The 24,358-nt window shown below is 63.7% G+C and overlaps 1 protein-coding gene and 1 long non-coding RNA gene across 6 annotated transcripts; one reads left to right on the forward strand and one right to left on the reverse strand.

Annotated features, from left to right (window-relative positions):
* Positions 1 to 1,449: 1,449 nt before the first annotated feature.
* Positions 1,450 to 10,322, reverse strand: LOC308182169. The gene is made up of 3 exons (XR_013941706.1): positions 5,184 to 10,322; positions 2,575 to 2,662; positions 1,450 to 2,477 (listed from the first exon to the last, which is right to left on the reverse strand). It is a non-coding gene; the product is annotated as an uncharacterized lncRNA (long non-coding RNA).
* A 151-nt stretch (positions 10,323 to 10,473) lies between these two features.
* KANK3 (KN motif and ankyrin repeat domains 3) lies at positions 10,474 to 22,681 on the forward strand. Of its 5 annotated transcripts, none has more exons than XM_080566194.1 (12): positions 10,474 to 10,619; positions 16,131 to 16,205; positions 16,524 to 18,061; positions 18,182 to 18,449; positions 18,535 to 18,634; positions 18,765 to 18,980; positions 19,476 to 19,563; positions 19,772 to 19,991; positions 20,120 to 20,262; positions 20,527 to 20,727; positions 20,806 to 20,904; positions 21,190 to 22,681. In XM_080566194.1, the coding sequence occupies exons 2-12, from the start codon at positions 16,169 to 16,171 to the stop codon at positions 21,244 to 21,246; spliced, it is 2,967 nt and encodes a 988-aa protein (XP_080422320.1). In that variant the 5' UTR covers positions 10,474 to 10,619; positions 16,131 to 16,168; the 3' UTR covers positions 21,247 to 22,681. The 5 variants fall into 5 exon arrangements, with proteins under 5 accessions (XP_080422320.1, XP_080422318.1, XP_080422317.1 ...); XM_080566192.1 differs by lacking the exon at positions 10,474 to 10,619 and adding an exon at positions 11,240 to 11,437; XM_080566191.1 differs by lacking the exon at positions 10,474 to 10,619 and adding an exon at positions 11,240 to 11,427.
* Positions 22,682 to 24,358: the final 1,677 nt, after the last annotated feature.

Raw genomic sequence — 24,358 nt, forward strand, 5'->3', positions numbered from 1 at the left:
GGCTCCTGTACCAGTGCCCAGCACCAGTACCCAGCACTGAGAGCAGTGTGAGTCACCAGGAGCCGGACCAGAACCCAGTACCAACACCCCGTGCCCAGTACCAGGACCTGCACCCAAAGCTGATTCCCAGTACCGCTACCCATACTTAGTACCAATCCCCAGTACCAAATCCACGTAACGCTATCAATGCCCAGTATGCGTATCCCACGCCCAGTGCCAGTGTGAATACCCCATACCCAGTACCAGTGCCCATCCCCAGTATCCAGCACCCATAACTCATACCCAGCACCAGTGTCCATGTCCCATACCCAGGGCCAGTACCAATACCACTTACCCAGTACCAGGACCAAGGCCAAATGCTAATCCCCAGTACCAGCCCCAGTACAGGATCAATGCCCAATACCATTCCCAGTACCCCCCAGTACTTTCCCAGCTCCTCATCCCTGGCCAGGGAAGAGGGGTTGCTAAAATCTGTGGTGCAGGACAAGGGGCTGGGGGTGGCACGAGCCCCCAGTGGGCTGGGGCTGGGCTGCAGCGTCCTCCTGGACGTGGCATTGTCAGCAAAGAGCCACGAGGCATGCGGCTGCCCCCAAGCCCCCTCTGCGTCCTGGGAGCACCCTGGGCCCCAGCAGTGCCAGAGGAGAGAAGCTCACGCAGTAACCCTTCTTGCAGGCACTTGTACCGTTGCCTTTCGAGCTTTATGAATATTGTAGCAAAGCCATTCCTTCCATCTCTGCTCCCTTCCAGGGAGCCCCAAACCTTCTGTGCATTCGTTTCCACCTCGCTATTCCTCTTAATTATTTAAGCTCGCCTTCCCGAAAGCAGAGTCCTTCCATTATCGCTCCTTCCTGTGGCGTGTCTGGAATTTGGGGACTTGCAAATCTGCTTGATTTTGTCACGCTCGTGCAGCACGGCGAGGCTTCCTGCTGCCCCCCCGCACCGCTCCCCTCCAGCCTGACCATGGGCCACTTGTCAGAAGCTTTGCCCACCAGAAAAAAAAGCTCCCTTTAGAGTTTTGCATCAAGGTGCAGCTCAGAGGCGAGGTACCTGTAACTGCACGCAGCCGCTCCGTCCGTCCAGAGTGAGTCACGGTGACGAAGATACGGAGAGAGGTTTTGTGACCAGAAGATAAGTGACGTTCAAGTCACAAAGACCTCACAGCTCAAGCAGCCGTTTGGTGCTTTTGACTCACGTATTTCCTAAAAAAGCTTTCATTGCATGTCCTGTTCTTCTGCAAAGTCCCGCGCAGGGCCGGCTGGCCCCGTGCCGTGGTTGTAGGGACTCAGTTCTTACTCCCAGAGTAAGACAAGAGGCGCGTGGGCAGGGGTGGCTGCAGGCAGCAGAACGGTGCCTTGGAGCACTCAGCTGAACCAGAGAAATCGCACATTGCTGTGCCGGCCAACACTGACAGCATCTGTTAGGGGTCACTGGGGGTAGATCCCACGTCCCTCCCAAAATAGCACACCCCCAACTGCCTTTTAACTAGAAGGCAAGAATGGTAAACAGAGCTCCTCAAATACTTAAAATTTTAAATTTTAAAACCCTGGGACTAGAGGCTCAACAGTCCCAGGGTTTTCATTAACACCTTCTCCATCTACTTCCGAAATGGCAGCTGTTTTAGCAGGGGCACGCGTGCCCCCCTGCTGGCACAGCTCCTCGTAGCCAGTTTCAGCCCTGCCCTTGCACTGCGCAGCTCTGGGCTGTGAGCAGCACAGCTGGGCCATTCGCCGGAACAAAAAAACATCCAGTGCTTTTTTCCCCATCCCGGTGCTGTTTATAGGTTATTCCCTGGGTAACTCATACCCACTACCGGCCTCTCGATTTGGCTCACCCTCTCCAAAACCCCACGGGAGGTTTGAGTGGGAGGAAGGGCTGAGGGTGACCCCGCTCTGAGCAGCTCCCACTGCAGCCAGTGCCGGGGCGGACACCACAAAGTGCCACCGCAGCACCGCTTATCTGTGACCCAGCTGGGGCTGTGACAGCGATGTGTGACACCGGCCACGGCAGCTCTGTCCCCTCCCAGCCGCCCCGTTTGCTCCGTGGCCGGTCCCCAGCAGCGGGACCCCGCGCAGTGCAAGCTGCAGCCCCTGGCGCGTCACTGCCTGAATTAATCATCAGCCTCGCTCCACGCCGGGCTCCTTACTTAGAGAGATTTTTGCACATTAAAAATTAACGGCAGTAAATGATTGATGGCCGAGAAGCCCCACGCGCTGCGGCAGAGCTCGGTCTGCTCTGGTTTGCTTTCCCGAAGGGCCGTCACGCAGCCCTATCCCCAGCCATCCCCTCCACTGCTTCAGGCACCATCTGGGGGAAGCAAACTGGCATGGCGGCAGCCCCCCCCAGAAAGTGAGCACTGGATATATAAAGACGCCATCCATCTGCCGGAGATGCTGTTTTAGTGTTGTAGTTGGCGGGAGGTAGCTGAGCATCTTCAGGGCCCATGCAGGACGATGGCTCTGCCAAGGGAGGCTCTGCGCCTGCACAGGTATCAGAGGTGTTGGCTTGCCCTGTGTGTGCAGGGCGAAGCGTGCAGCGCCGAGCAGTGCAGCAGGGCTGGGAGATGCAATTTGGGACCTTCTGCTCGCCCTCTCCCTTGCCTCCACCTCTCCACGTTGCCCCCCTGCTGTGGACAGGCAGCTGGGAGCAGCCATTGAGGGGATGCCTAGGTCAGGGTGGGGGACAAAGCTTCTTTGCACCAGCCCAGGCTGCGTGGCCCCTTGTCCCTCCTGTCACTGTCCCACAACCCGTGAAGAGGTCCTGCCCTCACCTCCCAGCGGGGCCTGACTGCCTCCCACAGCCCCCCCGGCACCCACCCCACCCACTGAACACACCCCTGCCCCCACCCCGGGCACCCACCTCAATACCCATCACTAGCACCTGCTTCAGGCACCCATCCCGCACCCCCCTCCCCACTCACCCACCCCATCCCCGCCATCCCTCAGCCCACCCACCCCAAACACCCACCCTGTGCACCCCACTTCCTTCACCCAAACCCACTCACCCACCCCAGACACCCACTCTCAACTCCCCATGCACTTCCAGCACCCATCCAAGGCACCCCTGGACCCAGCTGCAGCACCCACCCCACCCGGACACACCGTACTCACCCACCTCCTGCACCCACCCCACCCCCAGCTCCCACCCCATGTATACCCCAGCTTCAGGCTCTCACTTCCAGCTCCCAACCCTCTCACCCACTCCCAGCACCCGTCCCAGGCTCCCATCCTGCACACCCACCCCTTCACCACCTCCAGCACCCACTCCCGATACTCCCCGAACACATCCCCAGCACTCACCCCTTGCACTCCCTTCCCATATCCACCCCATACCTGCACACCCAACATCCATCTCATGCACCCACCTGCAGCACCCACTCCATGCCCGCACCCCAGGCACTCCCTTCCAGCACCCAACCCTCTCACCCACCCTCAACACCCATTCCAGGCACCCCCCGAAACCATCCCCAGCGCTCACCCCTTGCACTCCCTTCCAGCACCCACCCCACGCACCCACCCCATACACGGATACCCAGCACCCGCCCCATGCATGCACCCACCCACCCCCAGCACCCCCCCATGCACCCACCCCAGCACCCACCCACCCCATGTATGCACCCCCAGCACCCCCCCACGCACCCCCAGCACCCACCCCATGCACCCACCCACCCCATGCACCCACCCCAGCACCCACCCACCCCATGTATGTACCCCATGCACCCCTCCCATGCACCCACCCACCCCATGCACCCACCCCAGCACCCACCCCATGCACCCACCCACCCCATGTATGCACCCCCAGCACCCCCCACGCACCCCCAGCACCCACCCCATGCACCCACCCACCCCATGCACCCACCCCAGCACCCACCCACCCCATGTATGTACCCTCAGCACCCACCCCATGCACCCACCCACCCTATGTATGCACCCTCAGCACCCCCCCCGCACCCCCAGCACCCACCCCATGCACTCACCCACCCCAGCACCCACCCCAGCGCCCACCCACCCCATGTATGCACCCCCAGCACCCCCCACGCACCCCCAGCACCCACCCCATGCACCCACCCACCCCATGCACCCACCCCAGCACCCACCCCAGCACCCACCCACCCCAGCACCCACCCCAGCACCCACCCACCCCATGTATGCACCCCCAGCACCCCCCCCACGCACCCCCCCCCAGCACCCACCCCACGCCCCCCCCCCCCGCGCCCCCCCCAGCGCCCGCCCCGCTCCCCGCAGCCGCTCCCCGGCCCGGCGCTGCCCCCTCCCGGCCGCTCCCGGCCCTGCCCAGAGCCCCGCGGGGCCGGAGCCGCAGGTTCGTGGAAATGAAAAGGCTGGAAAAGGCCTCCGAGGTCACCCGGTCCAGCCGCCCCCCTGCCACCGATATCACCCACGAAACCGCGTCCCTAAGCACCCCGTCCGACCTTTAACGCAGTTTCGCGGCTGCATCCCCGGAGCAGCGGGTGCAGGGTCACAGGCACCCTGCAGCCCCAGCACCCCACAGCCCTGGCACCCTGCAGCCCTGGCACCCTGCAGCCCTGGTACCCCACAGCCCCAGCACCCCACAGCCCTGGCACCCTGCAGCCCTGGCACCCTGCAGCCCCAGCACCCCACAGCCCCGGCACCCCCCAGCCCCAGCACCCCACAGCCCTGGTACACCCCAGCCCCAGCACCCCCCCGGTCCCAGCACCCCGCAGCCCCAGCACCCCCCAGCCCTGGCACCCCTCAGCCCCAGCACCCCGCAGCCCCAGCACCCCACAGTCCCAGCACCCCGCAGCCCCAGCACCCCCCAGCCCCAGCACCCCCCAGCCCCAGCACCCCCCAGCCCCAGCACCCCCCAGCCCCAGCACCCCACAGCCCCGGCACCCCCCAGCCCCAGCACCCCCCAGCCCCAGCACCCCGCAGCCCCGGTACCCCACAGCCCTGGCACCCCACAGCCCCAGCACCCCCCAGCCCACGCTCACCAGCCCGGCCCGATGTGTCCCACCCTGGCCAGCTCCTCGCAAAGCCCCCGACCCCAGCAACACCCTTGCAGCCCAAGCCCTGCGGGACCCTGCTCTCAAACCTCCCCTTCCCCTTTTTTTTTCTTTCCCCACCATCCAGTGAGACCAACGCCTCCTGCCCCGGCCCCGAGCCCGGCTCCGCTGCCACGTCCCCTTCCCTGATGCCTCCTGCTCCCACCTCTGCTCCCCTCCAGCGAGGTGGAGGTGACAGGGTGGGACCTACGGCCCTGGGGCCGTGCCCGTGCCCTGTGAGGCTCCTGGAGCCTCGAAGTGACATCGATTTTGGGGACCGTTTCTCAGCTTTGGGCTCCTCCGGCTCGTGGATGCCCACCCGCTCCCAGCCGTGTGCCCGCGCCCAGAGCCCCCCACAGCCCGGCCGGCTGGCAGGGCACTAGCAAGTAATCAAACGTCCCTCGTGTCAGGTGTCTGCACTCCTGGGGGGCAGCACTGGTGGGGAAGCTGCATCTGGAGGGCAGCTCCTCCCACAGCACCCATGGGTGCTGGCTGAGGACAGCTTGGTGTGCCTGAGCCTCCCTGTCCGCACCCCACAGGGTTTGGGGTTAAGACATCCCAGCAGATGGGTCCGAGCCACCCAGAGCAGCACAGGGAGGGCCAGGGCAGCACCCTGGTGCTGTAGGACCAAGCCACGCTGTCCCTCCCGTCCTGCTCCACAAGGGAGGAGGGACGTGGGTCCTGCACACCCAGCTGTCCCCTCGTTCCTGCGGGGCTGTCCCGTCCCTGCACTGCTCAGGAGGTCCCAACCCCACCAAGAATCACCTGCAGGAAAAGCTGTGGTGGCTTGGCTGCTGCCGGTGCCTCTGCACATGTTGGCAAAAAAAAAAAAAAAAAAAAAAAAGCAGCTGGGTGCCAGCACTGGGGCTGATTCCCAGGAGCAGCATCCCAGCCACCTGCATTCCTCCCGGTGTCACCCATTTTTCCTGTTTGTCCAACGGGAGACTCCCGGAGATGGTGGCGATGGTGATGGGGGACCTGCTTCTGTCCGGCAGATGGGTGGGAAGGTGGGGATTTCGCAGCCGAGGTCAGAGAGCAGAAAGCAAGTGGCTGAGGTGCTGCCGGGAGGAGGACGCGGGCCCCAGCACGGCCCACGGAGGGGAAGCAGTGGGAAGCCTCATATTGTTGGCTCCGCTCCGCCGCTGCGGACTCAATGGCCCGATTGTGCGCCGGGAACAGATGCACCGCTTCAGGCGGCCGCACAGAAAGGCTTTCTGCTGCCGTCAATGGCAGAGCTATGTGGTCCCGCAGGGAAGGTCCCGCTCGCTGCCCCGGCCCTCGCCAGATGCCCGGCAGCCGGGGACCCGCCAGCGGCGGGGCGCGGGGCGGAGAAGGGCGCTCTGTGTGTGAGCGCCGCTGGAAATGTCAAAAGCAAGGCGGGTGCTGCGAGCCCGAGGGCTCCTCTAAGGCCACGGCGTGCGGGGGGGTTGCAGCAGGGAAGTGGGGCTGGGACAGGGGTGATGGGGAGCTGGAAAGGGCTGGAAATAATTCCCAGCGCAGACTGAGAGATGTCTTTGTCGGTGGCGGCGGTGGAGCAGAAGGGCATCCGCTGGGAAGGATGTTCCCTTTGTCCTCAGGACGCTTTCCTGGGTGCTAAAGGCCAGAGAGCCGAGAAGAAGCAGCATTTGGGGGCTGTTTTGTCCCCGCGGTGCACACCCATCCGGATCCTGCTCTGCAGGGTGAAGGGAAACATGCGGGTACGGCTGAGCCCACGTCACCTGCCAGGGCTGAGGTGGGGACACCAGTGTCCCCCCGCAGGGCAGCGTCTTCCCTTCTTGCTCGCCACATGCACGAGCCACGCGAGCGAGACACAAGCCACGCACAAGCGAGACAGGAGGGCAGCAAGCCGACAGCTTGTCCCTCCCCGTGTGGGTGCTGCTGCTCCGAGCACCCTGGGGCTCCCACTCCTTCGTGGCAGCACCCACCTGCTGCCGGCCCTGCCGAGACGGGGAACCGGCTGCCACGGGGTGGGGGCAAGCACGGCCGCTGTCCCCAGGCTGCAGACAAGGAGCTGCCACGGGGAGGTCAGCAGGAAAGCCAGGAGACAGAGCAGACAGATATGGAGGTACAACCTAGAGGCTCCAGAAGCAAAAACAAATAAACAAAATAAACATTTAAAAATCAATTTTTAAGGAGTGCTGAGTTTAAGCGACCGGCACAACTTTTCAAAGCAGCTCAGGCGGCAGATCCTGCATGCACAGCCTGACCTGAGTGCCTGGGAAGCCCTGGCCCGGGAAGCACCCCGCTCCCCCCGACTGCTGGGGTACATTTAGGGCCGTGCAGTGTCAGGAAAGTGCCGGCCACTGGGGCCAGTCCCTCCGGTGCTGCCAGCGGAGCTGGCCTCTGGCCAAAGCAAATCCCGGCCGCGGAAAATCTACACGGCACTTTCCTCGGCCCTGATAAGGCTGGGCTGGAAACAGCCACAAAAAAAGCCACCCCGACCGTCCCCCCACACCGAGAGTGCTAAATATTGCCTGAGATAAAAGCCTGCAGCCGCCGTGCCGCACAGGCAAGGAACGTCACCTGCAGCCGGCTAGATCAGAGGGGACACGGGAGAGGGGGCGGAGGGACAAGGGTGCCCTGCACCTGGGGACGAGAGGGCGCACAGGGTAACGGGGTGCTGCACATTGGTGGGACGTGGGAGGGGGTGACATGGAGCAGGAGGTCCACAGACAGTGGGTGACACTGCACGTGGTCCGTCCCTCGAGCATCTGCCACAGTGGCACTAAATCAGGCTGGAGGGTGTCCCCGAGGAGGTGACAGGGAAGGGGAGACGTCGGTGTGTGAGGTGATAAATGGGGACTGACGCCGCGTTTGGGTGCGGCTTCCCTGCAGTGGCTTCGGCCTCCACCATCAGCCCCCTCCCTGCCAGCGGTGGGCCCGGGGTGGGCGTCCTGCAGCCCCCAGCCAAACCGCCCCCCCCCCAGGTGTCCCCAGCCAGCCCCCGGTAGCTGGGGAGGCTGCTCCGGCTCCGCTCTTGGGCTGTTTGTTTTGCTCTGCTGCTGCTACAACGTCCCGGGGAGGAAGGATCCGAGCGGAGATGCAAGGAGAGGAAACCAGCTTCCTGCCCGCTCGCAGACCTGCGGGCAGAAAACAAGGACATCCTGCCACGGCCAGCGGGGACGGCCGAGCCTCCTGGCGGGGAAGCGTGCTGGGCTGGTTTATTTACGCAGCGCCGGGGCGTTCACGTCGCTTTCCGACAGAGAAAGCAGCAGCCAGCCCTGCCCCAGGGGTCCCCGAGGGTCCCACTCCGGGTGCGGCTGGGCGAGCCCGTTCGGGGGGCCACAGAAGGGGCAACGGAGCTGGGAACGGGGCTCAGGCAGGCGCAGCGGAGCTGGAGCAAGCAGAGATTAACTCAGTCTGCCAGGAAATGGCTCAAACACACCCGAGTGGCTGCTTTTCCAGGTGCTCCCTGAGCATGCACGGCTCTCCCTGCCCTGCGCCAGCACTAGCAGCAGCCCTCAGGATGGCCAGGAGGGCTTTGGGACCTGCTGCCCCGGAGGGGACGGAGCAGTGGAAGCCTGGCCAAGCTCTGCAAGTTTTCTGTTACGCCGACCCCGCTTGGTTTCTGCGATAAGTTCTAAGGACGTGCACTCAGCCTGTTCTGGCAGTTCACAGCGATTTCCAGGTCCTGGTTCTGGTCTGCTGCAGAGAAACGCCCCGTCACGCTGGTGCGCATCGCAACACACGCACACGTGCGTGCGTGCGTTCCCCTTCCAGCTGTCCCCAGGGACTGGGAGCATCGTGGTTGTCCTGATAGGGAAACTGAGGCATGGGCACACGGACAGCCACAGCCAGGGCTGGCAGGGAGCAGAGGATGGGGGTTCACAAGGAAAAGCCGTTTTCTGAGGCCCTCTTTTGGAACAATTCTTTTTTTTACTGTTTTTGTTGAACTGAAGGCTCATCGGGTCGTGGAGCTGCTTGCTCAGATGGCTGCTCCTGGGAGGCCCGGGGCTGCTCTCCCTGGCCAGTGCAAGGCTCGGGACTGGAAGAGCCGTGCAGGACCCTGCCACGATGCCATGAAACTCTGCAGAGCCTCAGACAGCTCAGCTGCAACATTCCGGTCTCATAACAAAGTTTTTTTTGTTGTTGTTTTTTTTTGCAAAACTGCCCCTGTAACAGCAACAAGAGCCCGGCTAGCCCTCGTCGCAAGTCCATGCAGGGAGATGGGGACAAGAAGAGCTCAGTCACAGGCTGTGGCAATCCCGGATCCTTGTCTGTCCCTTAGTGGGGCTGAGCATCCCACAGGGGCACGGACCTGCTCCCCGCGTGCCAGCAGCGGCGTGGCTGCGGCTTTACCCACGCGAGGCCCAGCCAGGGAAGCCAGCAGCGCCCTTTGCCCCCGAGCATGGGTTCGGATGCAGCTGCGGGGGGCCAGCAGTCCAGCCGGGCGGGTGCCACCGCTCGGACCGGTCCTGGCTCAGGCTACCACAGCCCCGGGGGGAAGCCTGCAGGCAAACCTCCTCCGTCTGACCGCCCAGACCCAGCACTTTCCCCCACGCCGCCTCCCAAAAGCATTTGTGATTTGTGGTTAAAGCCCCGGCCGGCCCCTGGGACGTCTCTGTCTGCGTTCTTGCATTGGAGCTCTGCAGTTTCAGCATAAAACCACGGATGTTAGAAATAAGCACCATCCCTCGGGGCTGACTGTTCTTGGACACCCGAGCTCAAAGCCAGGGGCTCGCACCGACAGCGGAGGGAGCATCTCAGCGCATCTTGGTCAAAGGCTGCTATTGAGTTTTGTCCTCAAAATATCTTCGAGCTACCACAGCTCTGCGCTCCAGCGCCAAATTTAGGCAGCCCAGGTCTTCATGCCCTCTGAGACCACGGGCTGTGAGAGGCCTTCCCACTCTTCTCACAGCTCTGCTGGGGTGGCACCAGCTCACAAGGGCCGGAGAGGCAGGAAGACCTCGCTTCCCCACTCTCATTTTTCCACAACTTTCCCTTTTTTTTTTTTTTCTTCTCATATTCGCAAGGAGGAAACAAGAAAAGTTTAGCGATGGGTGAAATTCTTGACAGATGTCCAAGAGCAGGAGCAAGGGACCTGGACGCGGAGCCGTGCAGCCGGGGGTTGGGCGCTGGCGGGTTTTGACTCATCGCTGGATTTCACCTTTCCAGATCTTGCTGGAGAAGGAAAGCCGCGGGGGGACGGAGGACCCAACCGATTTCTTTGTTGAGCAGTCACTGAATCATCAGGAGCGGTGCTATTTTAGACCTGCTTTGGGTACAGAATGAGGGCATGAAATCACGCAGCTCATTACCACAGGATGCCAGAGAGGCCAAGTATGTAAATGGGCTGGAGGGGGCTGATGTCTGTCGGGAGAGGTAGAGCCATTAGGGCTATTAAGGTATTTCCGTCCGGATGCAAACCTTTTGTCAGGAAGTCCCCAAGCTGCCAGCTGGGAGGGATGTCGGGAAGCACGTCTTGTTTCTCCTGCTCTTCCCGTGAGCAGCGTGACGGAAGAGCCGGCCGTGGAAAAATACCCAGGGGTTCAGCAGCTGGGGATGGATCCTGCCGGAAAGGAAAGAGAAAGAAACAAAATTGGTGCTGAGGGATTCGGCAGGCAAATCCACACTGTAGCAGATAGCGAGGGCAAGCTTTAAGGTGCGAAACTGCCGAGGGTCCCTGCGGGATGGGGAACGGCCCAGACCTCGCCGGCGTGCAAAGCAGGCGGGGAAGAAATCTGGCAGGAAAAGGAGACGAACAGCCAGCTGCTGGGCCGGGGGAAGGCTGCCAGACACCCGGCAGGGCCGGGCCTGGGGAGCCTGGCCAGGGCAAGCGGCACAGGGCCACGGGCCACGGGCACAGCGCGCGAGGCGGCGGGGACCGGGCAGGGCTGTGGGGCACAGGCGGCAGGACCCCAGCCCCCTGGGCCAGCAGCGGTGTCCCTCTGGGGGTCCCCAGTTCTGTGGGGCGAGCCGGGCAGGGCCCCCCCCAGCCCAGGCTGCCTTCGCTCGGGGCACCCCTTGTCCCCCGGGGTGCGAATGGCGGGGGTCCCCCAGCCCGGTGGACTGAGATAAAGCCAGTGGACTTTCGGGGAAGGGGGGGGGAGCACCCTGACCCCACCGGGACCGGGGGAAGGGGGGGGCACCATGGAGGGCCCCGCTCCCGTCGATGCGGGGAGCGCGATCCCGCCGGGGCGGTGCCGGGGGCGGCGGCGGCAGCAGCCGGTGCCAGTCCCGGGTCGGGCCGGGGGCGATCCCCGCCCGCCGCCGCCCCGCCCCGGCCCCGCCGCCGGCACCGCCCTCGGCCCTCGGCCCGCGGCTGCGGCGGGGCAGCGCTGCCCAGAGCCGCCGGGCCCGGGAGCGCGGCCCCGCGGAGGGGCCCGGCTGCAGCCCAGACGTCCGGCACGGCCCGGTACGGCCCGGTACGGCCCGGTACGGCCCGGTACGGCACGGCTCGGCCCGCCGAGGTGAGGGGCGGTGGGCCCGGGAGCGGCTCCGGCGGCGGGACGGGGCCCAACGAAGGGTCGCTGCCGCCCCGCCGGAGCCGCCGGGGGCGCGGAGGGGCTCCGGGCATCCCGGCAGGGACAGACCCGGAGCGGGGGGAGCGGCACCGGGGCGGGGGCCGCGCTCCGTCGGGGCCGGGCCGGCGAACGGCGGCTGGCGGGGAGGGGGGGGGGGGGGTCCCGAGGGGATCCGGGGGGGTCCCGGGCTGGGGGGCTGCGGGCACCCCGTGGTGCCGGGGACCCAGGGCCCCGTGGGTGCCGTGGGGTTCCTGAGGGGCTGCAAGCACGCGGGGCACGGGGTGCTCCCAGCTGGGGAGGGCGAGGCCAGGGCTCAGCCTGCGGGGAACCCCCCGTCCCCCGCCGGTGCCTGAGCGCCCACCCGGCGTGGATTCAGCCTCCCTGCCACAGGCCGGCCGCAGGCTGTCGGGGCTCGTTGCCCGCTCCGTGCTTCGTCGCCAGCCCCGAAAGGATTGGAAGGTGTTGGTGGAAAACGCTGGCGGGCTGCGGTGCGGGTGCAGGACCGGCAGTAGGTGTTTCCTAGCAGAGCAGCGCGCAGAGCTGTTGGAGCCCCGTAGGTGCGACGGGGTACCCAGAGCCATTCCCCAGGCGAGCGCGTCTGCGTGCCAACCACGCGCCCGCTGTTCGGGCGCTGCGTGAGCTCGGGGAGGTCCGAGCATCGCTGTAGCGGGTGGGAGCCCGAGTAGCTCCCTGGCCTCCCGACCGGCTGACCCAGGCAACGGTGACAACAACTCCAGAAAGAAGAGCCCAGCCCTCAAATCAGGCTGTGGGGAAGACCGAACCTTTCCCCCCTCCCTCCGTCCCCGTGTCAGTGCAGGCACACCCACCCCGTGCGTGGCCAAGGACCTGCGGCAGCCCTGGGTGGCCCAGGCACGGGCTGACCCGTCCGTCCCATCCAGCTAGGGCAGAGGCACTGAGGGGAAGGGGCGGTGAGCACCCAAACCCCCCTGGCTGTGCCCAGCCCGCCACACCGGCGGTGGCATCGCAGGTGATGTGCCCCAGTGACAGCCGGCTCAGGGCTGTGACGGCTCCGTGCGAGGATCCCAAATCCCAGCAGGTCGCTGGCAGCTCCTGCCCTCTTGCTGCGGAGGAAGCCGCCTGCTTGCTCAGTGGTTTCCCTTTAACTTTGGAACAGCCTCAGCCCGGGGCTTCAGGGCTTATCGCCCGTGCGCAGCTTCAAGGGAAACGTGCCTCGCGAAGATAAATCAAGTCGCACTGGCCGGGGCCGCTCTGGACTCTGTTCTTCTCACATTCCTCATGACCTCAGTGTTTTGGCTCGGAGGACGGCCAGGGAGCGCCGTCAGCATGTCCGGCCCTGGGCGGTCGCCTCGCTCCAGCCCCGTGGATCGTGCGGCTGGGGCAGGGAGCAGCCCCGCTGCGCCCCTCGCCAGGGGATGCGGTGCAGAGGTGGCCAAAAATCGCTCGCCCACTGGCCCTGGGCTTTGGGACTGGAGGAGCATCGCCCCATGGACCATGAGGCCAGCGGCTTGCAGTGGGTTGGGCTCAGCCTGGGGTGCGGTGCTGGGTGGTCCTGAGCCAGGGTTCCTCTCCAGGCCTGGCCGGCAGATTCATCTCCGGTGGCTGTCGTCGGCTTGCTCGGCTGTGTGGGCGCAGCTCCGCATCCAGCTTGGCTCCTGGGGCCTCTCACCTGCTGTGGATTTTTATTGTACTCGAGCTGAGCAGCTCCGCTTTGGCCCAAAGTTTCCTATGTGGGCATCAGTACGACAGCGAGGAGATAAAACAAGTGTGGGACCAGGGCAGAGCACAGCCCCAGCTCTGCAGGGACAATTCGGTCCCTGCACGTCCCCGTCTTGCTTATGAGCCTCCCCGGCAGCACTGCAGCTTGCGCCAACCAGCTTTTGTGCGGAAATGCCAGGGCCAGAAATGATGCTTTAACTTCTTCTGAAGGGAGCTGGGATGGCACAGGGTCCTCCCATCTCTGGGACCGGTGCTTTGAGCAGAGCGCCGGGTCCTGGCACGTCTTCCCCTGGGCACAGGGGTGCCCGCTGGCTCGGCAGGGGTGCGGAGGCACCCGGCAGCACCCAGCCCTGTGTCCAGGGGAGCGGCCGAGGCTGCCAAAACCCAGCCTTCTGCAACAAAGCCGCCGACACGGTCCTCCCCACCAGGGCCTGAGCTGAGATGGAGAGCGGCTGCTCTTTGAACCGGTGCCGCGGTGCTGGCGGCCGCGGGGACAAGGCTGGCTTTGTGTGGCCGAGCCCAGCAGGTGACGGCTGGGACGTGGGGACTTAACCCTCTCGCCGCTGCTGCGTGTCAGCTCCTCTTCTCAAGCCTCAAGAGCTCAACTTCGGCCTGATGCTCTCCTCTCCTCCCCTCCCAGCCCAGTGGCAGTCGTGGGCTGGGTTGCAGTTGGCCGAGCAGGCACGAGGAGGGGAAAGCACGTCCCTGGGTCACTGGCGTGGAGGGGACGGCTAAAAGAAAGCGAGTGCAACGCTGGAGCAGGGGCACCATTGCCACAAGCTTTATGGGAGGCGTCGCGGTGCCCAGCCCTTGCAGCCCCCTGCAGTGCGGTGCTGAGCACGGCGGTGCTGAGCACGGTGGCTTTTCCTGGCGCGGCCCCAGGCAGGACAATTCCCGGTCGCGCGGCGGAAGGGAGCTGCCGGGCCGCTTCCCCGAGGAAATGCGCCCGTGCTCGGGGCCGCACGGCCGCTCCTGTTGCTCTCCCTTTTCCTCCCGCTTGATCCACGGTGAGTGCGAAGCCCGGTGGGGACTCGATCCTGGCCTCGGCGCTGTTTACTTGCACCGAGGGCACCAGGCCCCGTGCAGGAGGACGCCGGCCGCTTCCCCAGTTCAGCGAGGAGGAGGAGGATGCGTGAGCCTGCTGGGCATGAGGCCGGCGGTGGGGTGGCGGCACGGGGGTGGCTCTCAGCCGAGAAGATCCCGAGGGAGGCGGAGGCGGTTGTCTCAGGATGCTCGTCGGCTGGGGTGGGTTGGTGGAGTCGGGGAGCCCAGGGTCCGATCCTGCCCGGCTGGACCCAGCCCCTTATCCCTGCGTGCCAGGGCCAGCAGCGTGGGGCCGCGGGCTCCCGGCTGCTGGGTGAGACAGGTGGAAGCGTGGAGCATCCCCGCGTGGGGAGAGGCTCGCGCGGTCCCAGCTGCGCCCGGGGCCAGCCGAGCGATTTGCAGTGAGTCGCTCGCTACAACTCGTTAAAAGGAGGTGGCGGGCTTGGGGGCAGGGTGGGGCCGGGGAGAGGAACGAAATGCCCAACGCTCGGTCCCAAAGGTTCGGTTATGGATGCCGGTGGTCCCTGTGCCCTTTTCCAGGCAATGCTGATCCCCAGCTTCCCTTAGGCAGATCAGACCTGGTCCTTTTCTGTGGCATTGATGCCTCTGGGCCTCTCTGGCCGCTCACACCATCGCCGAGCCGCTCTCCGAATAGGCCTCGACGTGCCAGCAGCTTCCGCCGACTCGCCCACAGTGGCACTTGTCCTGTGCCTTCTTCCTGACGGTGCCGAAAATAGCCCAGGGCCAAATGCTCTGCCCACTGACAGCTGCACAGCGCCCTGTGGGGAGGGTCCCCACGTCCCCCACGGCACAGGGACCCCCAGGCAGTGTGGGGATGGGCACGGGGAGCCCTGGGGACACGGGGACCAGCACTGGAGCTCCTGGGACAGACGTTGCTTGAGTGACGGCTGCTTCCTGCAAGGGATCAACGAAGCTGGGAACAGGAATGTTCCCAGCACCGGGCTCGATTTGGCTCAAATCAACATTGTTCCCGCAGCCCCAGTGCCCAGATGCAGCAGGTTGGAGCTGAACAATTGCAGCTGCCAGCCCCTCGGCGGTGAGCTCACCCCTGGACCGTGGCCCGCGCTGCCATTTCCCTCCCCTCGCCTTTTGTTGGGTTTTCAGGAACGTTGCAGCCCCTTTTTGCACCTTTTTTCCCCGCGGGGAAGGGAAATGCCGGTGCTCGCCGCGGTGCCTGCCTCCCTGCACTGAGTGCCAGGCTTGCAGGCGGGCATCCCGCTGGCTCCCCTCCAGCCTGCGCGTGCCTGGCTCCTGGGAAAACCAGGCTCTCGTTTCACACCCCCCGCACCCCCCCAACCATGCCTTATCCCATGTTATCCTTGGGGCCACCAAGCAGCCCCCAAGGGTGGGCGGGAGCCAGGGCTGGGGGTCAGCAGCGGAGGGGGTTTGGCAACGCAGGGTGCCCTGCGGCGAGGGTGGACGTGGTGCGGAGCAACTGCTGGGTGCTGGGAGACGCCTGCGGTCGCGTGGCTTTGCAGGAGCGTCTGGTTTCATTATCCTAGGCAAACTTCTTGCTCCCGTAAAGGCTCAGTGCCCCGCTCCAACAGCCTCCTTCTCGCAGCCTGCTCCCCCGGCGCAGCCGAGCTCTGACTCATGGCTTTGCGCCCTCGGAGCTGGCAGCGTGGCCGCCCCAGCCCAGGCTGCGAAGCATTCCTTAAATGTACAAACAATCCCCAGCCCCGCCAGCAGCGCAGGGCTCGCCCGCCTGGGAGCAGCCCCAGCCCGGTGCCGGCACCCGGAGGGGACCCAGCTGGTGTCGGGGCATGGCCGCGGGGATGTGCCCCGGGTTCGGGGCTGGGGCACCCGCGCCAGGGGAGCGGTTTGGGCTTGCTGGGGACGGTCCGGTTTGCAGGGTGTCGCAGGACAGGGCCCCGCTGTTGTTACAGGTTGATGGTCCCATGGTTGGCGGCATCCCGGGGAGAAGATGGCTCAGCCCGCACACCTGAACCAGAACCTTCCAGGTAAAGGCACCGGAGCTGTGTGTGGGGACCTGGCAGGGCCGTTGTGGGCAGGGGACAGGGGAAGGAGCAAAGGGGAGGGGCAGGGCTCAGCCATCCCGTCCCGATGGGTGTCATCACCTGCAGCAACTTGAAAGCAGAGCAGGTGCCCTGCAACACCTGATGGCACCACAGGTGCCAGGGATGGGCCGTCCACCACGTCCTTGTCCAGCAGCATCACGGGGGGGGGGGCTGCAGGCTGTGAATCCCGGCAAAGCCTGGTTGGAAAAGCCTTCCTGTCTCTGCCAGCTCCCTCCCTAAGCGTCTCTGCCTGTCTTGCAGATCTCGGGGGCCCCTTCCTGTACAGGGACCAAGACGATGGGGAGAAGAGCTCGTATTCGGTGGAAACCCCCTACGGCTTCCTCTTGGACCTGGATTTCCTGAAATACGTCGATGACATCGAAAGCGGCCAGACGCTCAAGAAAGTGCCGCTGCCGCGCAGGGCGAAAGGGACCAGGCAGCAGCTCGGCACGCTGCGCAGCCCCAGCAGCCACACCAGCGGCTGGACCTCCACCGAGTCCCTCACCTCCACGGCCAGCGAGGACGGCAGGACCGCGCTGCTGCTGTCCCCGCACGGCCGGGCACCCCCGGAGCCCCTGAGCAAGCAAACCTCCCACCCCACGTCTCCCCCGCCGGCCGTGCGGCTGCTCCCGCCTCCTGCCCGCAAGTGCTTGGCACGAAACCTGCAGGTGGAGAAGACCTTGCTGGAGACGAGCAGGAGGCTAGAGCAGGAGCAGAGCCATTCGCAGCCGGGCGCCCCGAGCCAGGTGCACCCATGGGTGCCGGCGGGCACCGAGGGCCAGCCGGGCTCCGCACGGATGAGCCCTGGCAGCTCGGGGCGCAGCACGCCGGCTGCAGGGCTCGGCGCTGCCCCGCTGCAGCACGTGCGGGAGCAGATGGCCGCGGCCTTGCGGCAGCTGCGGGACCTGGAGGAGCAGGTGAAAACCATCCCCTTCCTGGAGATGCAGATCTGTGAGCTGCAGCAGGAGAAGGCGAAGCTGATGGAGAAGCTGTCGGTGGAGCCCGGCGAGGCTCTCAGCCGCCCCGGCGGGAGCGAGGAGCAGCCCCGAGCGGGGCTGGAGTGCGAAGCAGAGCCAGCAAAGGGTCGAGCAAGCAAGATCGCGGAGCTGAGGAAGCTGACGGAGAAGCTGGCCGTGTCAGAGCGGGGCAGCCGTGGCTGGCCGGGCAAGGGCACGGCCGCCCGCCCCAGGGGTGACGAGAGGCTGTGCCGCTCTGTGGCCGTGGGCGAGGACCAGCCCATGACCGACGCCGTCTTCTACTACCAGTCACAGCAGGCGGGCAGCGGCGAGCCGGGCAGCGGGGCCCCAGAGCGCCGGGACGCAGCCGTGTGGGTGCTCGAGTCCTCACTGGGGCTCGCCCCTGAGGTGGAGCGGGAGCTGGAGCTGCTGCAGCAGACGGTGGGGCACCAGAAGGAGGTGATTGCCCTGATGGAGGGGCACCTGCAGGAGGCCACGCGGGAGCTGGAGGAGCTGCGGCTGGAGGTGTGCGCCCGCCGGCCCTGCGGGCGCACGGACAAGGAGGTGACGGCCAAGCCACAGGTGGCCGAGGTGCTGGTGGAGGCAGCGGTGGTGACGCAGAGCCAGGCAGTTGGCGACCCCGTGGAGACGGCGGATGTGGCCGTGGGGTGCTCCCCGCCGACGGCCTGCATCGGGGTGGGCTGCTGCCCCGACAGGCGGGATGTGGCAGTCGGGCCTGATGTGGCCACGGGGCACGAAGACAAAGGCAGCCAGGCCGACATGGCCAGCACCGACATGGCCAGCTCCAGCAGAGCCAGCACCAACATGACCAGCACCAACAGGGCCAGCGCCGACAGGGCCAGCGCCGACAGGGCCAGCGCCGACAGGGCCAACGCCGACATGGCCAGCACCAACAGGGCCAGCACCGACATGGCCAGCTCCAGCAGAGCCAGCACCAACAGAGCCAGCGCCGACAGGGCCAACGCCGACACGGGCGCTGCTGATGCAGGCACCGCTGTCCCAGCACGCAAGGAGCTGGAGCCCAGCGCTGGCGGTGCGGGATGCCAACGCACCCCAAGCAGCCCCCAGGGTGCGGCGGCGGTGTTGGAAGTGACAGGGGACACGTGCCTGGGCAGCCCGGCCCCTGGGGCCGCAGCTTTGGAGGTGGTGGCCGGTGGCCGGGATCCGTCCCCAGCACGGGACGGCAGAGCAGCCGCCAGCCCTGCAGCCGGTGAGTTGGGGAGGGGGTTTGGGGTGCCCGGGAGCCCTGGGGGGGTCTGGCTCACTGACCCCTGCTGCCCATCTCTCTGCTCCAGGAGCCCTGAAGTCCATCATGAAGAAGCGGGACGGTGCCCCCCGGAGCGAGGCCGAGGGCAGCAAGAAGAGCCTGCAGTTCGTGGGCGTGCTGAACGGGGAGTACGTGCCTGGGGCTCCCGCCTGCGCCCCGTGTGCCCTCGGTGCTGGGGGCAGTGGGGAGCTCCGGGGGGACCGGCGGGTACGGCAGCTCCCACCGCAGGGCATCACTGAGCCCCCTCCCTCTGCACAGGTATGAGAGCACATCCAGCGAGGAGGAGGAGGAGGATGGAGACAGCTCCTCTGAGAAGGCTTCAGCCGACAGCTCCGACAGTGAGGAGCAGGGTGGCACCGACACGTCGGAGGAGGAGGAAGAGGATGCCGGGGGTGGCCAGAGCGAGGCGGGCGAGCAGCAGGAGCACGAGGGAGCCAACGTGGCCCCGCCAGAGCCCACCGAGGTGAAGGAGAAGTAAGTGCCGGAGGGAAGGTGCCAGGCATGGCTCAGGGCTTCTGCGCCGCGTTTCGGTGCAGCTGATGGGAAAAACACACTCGCCTCCTGCGGAAACCATTCGGCAGAAAAAAAATCATTCCAGCATCTCGGGTCTGCTAAGGAAACCACGAGACCGAGGCTGCAGCTGCCTCTTTTCTACGGGAGATAATTCGGAAAAAAGAAAACAACAAAAAAAAACCTCAGTAGCATTTTTCAACAAAGGGAAAAAATTCGGCCTAAAAATGGGCAGATCGTGTCTGAGCACGTCCGTATAAGGCTGCATTTGGGAGGCTGGACACCCCAGGGGCATGGCTGCAGGCCTGGGGAGGAAGGCTCAGGGTGGGGGGGGACATTCACCGGGGGGAGCGCAAGGAATTGGGGAGAGGATCAAAACCTTGGGGCCTTGCTTGGGGGGCAGAGGGGTCAGGGATTCCTCGCCGTGTGGTGCTGCAGCCGCCCTCGTGCTCCCCCCAGGTTTGAGCTGAGCCCCAGGATGCGGGAGGCCTGCCTCATCGTCAAGACGCACCTGGGCCATCCCGGGGCCACCAAGAGCAAGGAGGCGGTGAGTTGGGTGCTGCGGGTGGCACGGCACGGGGCTGGGGGCACCCCCGGGCCAGCGAAGGCCGGATCAACGCTTTTCTCCCCCAAACAAGTCCCAGATTAACCCCCAAATCCGCGTGGACTCAGCCAGGGCCGTCCCAGCACTGGGCTGGGCTTTGGGGTCCTGCCTTTGCGCCACGCGGAGGCTCAGCCCCGCTCGCTGCCCGCAGCTCGCCAGCAGCAGCCTGGTCCTGCAGGAGTGGTTCCGTCTGTCCAGCCAGAAGTCGTCCGTCCCCGACACGGTTGCCAACCACCTCCTGGCCTTCGCCGAGCTCTCGCCAGCCCTCCTGGCCCACGTGGTCAACCTGGCCGACGGGAACGGCAACACAGCCCTGCACTACAGCGTCTCCCACTCCAACTTCCACATCGTGCAGCTGCTGCTGGACACGGGTGGGTGACCTCAGGTCTGCCACAGCTCCAGAAATGTCCCCCCTGCCAGGATGCCGCCCTCCCTTCCCCCCCCCACCCCCGCCGGGAGCAGCACCCTGAGCCTCCCCCGGCTCTGCCCGTCCCCACAGGGGTCTGTAACGTGGACCACCAGAACAAAGCCGGCTACACGGCACTCATGCTGGCAGCGCTGGCAGCCGTCGAGCAGGAGGACGACATGAACGTGGTCAGGAGGCTCTTCAGCATGGGCAACGTCAATGCCAAGGCCAGCCAGGTTGGTGTGGGATGGGGGCCGCGGCGTCCTGACCCCCTAGCGGGCAGCTCCCGGGGCCGCACTCGCCTCCTGAGCCCACCCCGAGGGCAGGACCCCAAACCTGGCGGGGGCGGTACGTGGGGAGGGCGTCATGCATCTTCATCCCTCTGGCATCGGGGCTCCAGCTCTGGGCAAGCAGGTGCTCAGAGCCCCTGCGGGCACTGGGGCAGCAGGGGGACGAGCGGGTGGCACGACCGTCCCGGCAGCGTCCCTTACATCACGCAGGCTGGCCAGACGGCGCTGATGCTGGCCGTCAGCCACGGACGGCAGGAGATGGTGGAAGCCCTGCTCGCCTGCGGAGCTGACGTGAACCTGCAGGACGAGGAGGGCTCGACTGCGCTGATGTGCGCCTGCGAGCACGGCCGCGTGGAGACCGTGAAGCTGCTGCTGGCTCAGCCCACCTGCAACATCTCCATCGTGGACAGCGTAAGCCGCCGGGGCCCAGGCGTGCTCACCCGCCCCTGGACCCAAACCTCTTCCCAACTGTTCTCCTGCCCTCCTTAGGATGGGAACAACGCTGTCGCCATCGCGCTGGAGGCCGGCCACAGCAACATCGCGGTGCTCCTGTACGCCCACCTCAATGGGACAAAGGCGCAGCCCCACGTGAGTACTGCAGCCCCCCAGCCCCTGCCGCCCGCTCTGTCCCGTGCAAGGGACGCAGAGGTGGCACGGTGCCCTGCACGGTGGGCAGGGGGCAGCGCGGGAGGGGAACGGGACCGTGACAGATGAGAGCAGCTGATGGTCCCCGAGGAAGGGGTTGTGGAGGCGAGAGCAGAGCATCCCAGGTGCTCGGCGCATCCTCGGTGGCAAGGGCCCAGCCTGGCTGGCCATCACCAGGAGCCACTGGATGGTCTCCGGTGACATTTGGTGACTCCTCCCTCTCTACAGCAGGGGACATCAACAGCAGGCACCAAGAGCCCCGGGAACCCAAAGAAACTAAATTAGAATGACCTTTGGATCCAGCCGTGTGCCAGCTGGCCATCCTCAGTGCTGGGCTGTAATTTATGTCCCCCCCCTCCTGCTGCTCCTTCGTGTGCTGAGTTGCTCCCTGAGGCTGAAGAAGTTTTCATCCTCCTGTCAATAGAGCAGGCGCCGTCCCTGGGCCTCGCTCGCCCTGCCTGCTGCAGGAAGCGTCCCACGGTGCCCCCCTCGCTCCAAGTGACAGAGGAGCCAAGCATCAAGCGACCTCCACTCCCGGCCACGATCACTGGAGCTGTGCCACCTTGGAGCCCTCTGCAAGGCCCCAGCTCACCAGAACAGCAAAAAAGAAAGCCAACAGAAATAGCAGCTGGTTTCTGCTCCTACAGCCAGCTCCCAGCAACTGCAGGAGGGCAGCAGAGCCAGTGATGGGGAGCAGGGCTGCAGGAGGGCGAGCATCAGCAGCGACAGGAGAGGGGACACAGAGCAGCTGGCTCACGCTGCCACAGGAGCATTTCCAGACTGAAATGTGCGCTTATCTTCTCCGGCGTTTCATTTCCCAGCAGAAACCTGAATCTTCTCTAGCACATGCACACAAAGGAAAAAAAAACACATTGCTTTGTCAAAAAAGCTGGAGTTCAACATGAAATCACTCAACGATTTGATTTGCTCGATGGCAGCAAAACTTGCGGATGCTTGGGGCTACAGCCAAGCTGAGAGAAGGGGACTGAGAGCCACAACTGTTTAGGGGCTGGGCCTGCCCAGCTGATGCCCCACACAGGATCCAGAAGGAAAGATAAAAATCACCTTGTGAACACTTCCCCTTTTAACTGTCTCACAGCCACTAGCAGCTCAGGGGCTCGAGTTGCCTTCACGAGTCCCTTTCTGCCCACTTCCCCAAGGGAAGGGTGGCTGAGGATAGCTCCAGGAAAAGAGATCAGCAAGAAGAGCTCAGAGGGAGAGAGCCTAGGGCCTGCGGAGATGGACGCGTATGTCAGAGCACGTGTGTGCGTCTGTGTGAGTGTGTGCGCACCAGGCGGGGTGGGAACAGACAAGGTAAGCTTTAAGGACTGGGAGCAAAAAAAAAAGGCTTTTGCATGTGAAGCAGGCTGCGCTCTCTGACTCCTTCACAAAGGTGACCCATGTCGCAGCTCCTCTTACTCCTCAGCTCATCTTCCTCCCTCACTCTCACACCCCACAGGCCTCGTCTGAGCCATTCTGTCTGCTGGGAAATGCTCCCCAAGAAACCCGTTTGGGCAACGTGCCGCTGTCCTCGCCCTTTTTCAGCTTTGCACTGAAGTTAATATAAGATGCTCACAGCCACTCTCTTTACGCTGCTCTGTATGTACTCCATACTCACTGCTTTGGTTTCACAGGTTTGTTTACTGACATTTTAATATTGATGTTTATTTTTAAGATAAATAAAACTTCAAGTAAAATTATTTTGAAATATTACAACGACCATCAGCAGTCTCCTGCCTCCTTGTTTGAGTCAAGCTAAAAGCCCCAGAACAGCTTTGGCAGAGGGACAGCCCGGGCACAGCCCTGGCCCTGAGCAGTCACCAGCATTTCAACCCATTCCCTACAAGTTTACGAACTGGTTAAATCCATCAGTCTTGGTTTCTTCCAGCTGAACTGCTCCAGAGCTAGGACTTGGATTCGGGTACCACAGGGTGGCATCTTCTGGCCTGCTTCACTTCATGGGACCAAGCAAGACACTGGACCCCCTTCACTCTCCTTGGGTTGCCCCAGTGTTGGTGCTGTTCAGCTGCTTTGTTGTAGGGCAATCATCCGACAGCGGGGATGCGAGGTGACCTCACTCCTCATACAGGGCTGAGGGTACACCGACCACACGGGGACAGCTGGGAAGGGCAACAGCTGCTCCAAGCCACCTCCCCACAAACTCACCCCCAGCTGCCACTAATTCACAGCTGACGCCTCACACCTTGCTCACATCTGGCAGCCCCGCACTGCCTCCTGTCCAGAGTGCAGAGGCTCCCAGGTCACTGCCAAAGCTGTGCTGGGAGAAAAGAGCAGCCAGAGAAGTAAGCTCCAAGGTGTGCTCCCCTCCTTGCACTCCGAACTAGCCCCTGAGAGCTCTGTCACCAGAAGCAGGGTAAGAGATGCACCCTATGCTCTGAAACTAAAGTGACACCACAGAGGAATCAAAGAGCTAGGTCAAGCAACAACACAGGCATGTCCCCAACAACTGCTTTCTCCAGACCGTAAAAGTCACAGGCCCCACCAGGGCACAGCTGCCACTTGCAGGAAGGAAAAAAAGAATTACAGATGCTCCTTCAATGCCAGCCTTGAACAACAGCCCTCGCTAACTGCCTACGTTCAGCAATTTGAACATTCAATTCCTTCAGTGCTCTCCTGAGCTTTGGGATTCTCAAGCCTTCATTCCCCCCTGTTACTGAAGTGCCTTAATAAGGTTCAGAACATCAAAGGAGGAACACCCCCCATGAGACAGACACTGCGTGACAGTGAGCACAGCATTAGGAGCCACAGACCTGACTTAGTTCAAACACATCACAAAACAGCATCGCTCCCCACTTGGTAGAAAATGCTAGTTTGCCACAGGGGCAAAGTGCTTAGAAACCACCTCCTAAACTGTGACATTTCTCAGACTGGTTCCTAACCCTTTCAGTCTTACCTCTACATTTATATAGTAGCCTAAAATAATAAACTCTTCTAGCTGATACTGTGGTGGAAGGGAAAGCTGAGAAGAAAGTGAGATTGATTTACCAACTCCTCTAAGGGGAGAGCGATGAGTGCTCTTTGTGGGCGACTGCCAGGAAAGACAGCAAGCAGTTATATTTATAGTGGCATTTATAGAATAGCTTACTGAGGACAGAGAAACAGAAGCAGCAGGCAGCCACTTTTCAAACTGGTACAAAGTTTGACTTTTGACTTGTTATCAGATTCTACAGACGTCCATCAGGTATACCAGTGGCACTCTGCTGGTGACGCACAGAGAAACACTTATCAGAGTGGTTGGAATTAACATTGCTGTAATCAAAAAAATAAGTTATTTTTGTTGCAAACGACACATTAACAAAAACACAAGAACACAGATATGTCAAGATGAAGACCTAACGTGTAGCCCCAGTCACAAGCAGGGTGTGCTTTTGTCTGA

The sequence above is a fragment of the Anser brachyrhynchus genome (genome assembly GCF_964034855.1).
Source record: "Anser brachyrhynchus genome assembly, chromosome: 23".
NCBI lineage: Eukaryota > Metazoa > Chordata > Aves > Anseriformes > Anatidae > Anser > Anser brachyrhynchus.

Excerpts from the sequence above, each read along its gene's own strand:
- KANK3 (XM_080566194.1), top strand. The coding sequence starts at position 16,169 with ATGGCTCAGCCCGCACACCTGAACCAGAACCTTCCAG. Across the intron at positions 18,450-18,534 it reads AGCCGCCAGCCCTGCAGCCG|GAGCCCTGAAGTCCATCATG; the intron begins GTGAGTTGGGGA and ends TCTCTGCTCCAG. Across the intron at positions 20,905-21,189 it reads GGACAAAGGCGCAGCCCCAC|CAGGGGACATCAACAGCAGG; the intron begins GTGAGTACTGCA and ends CCCTCTCTACAG.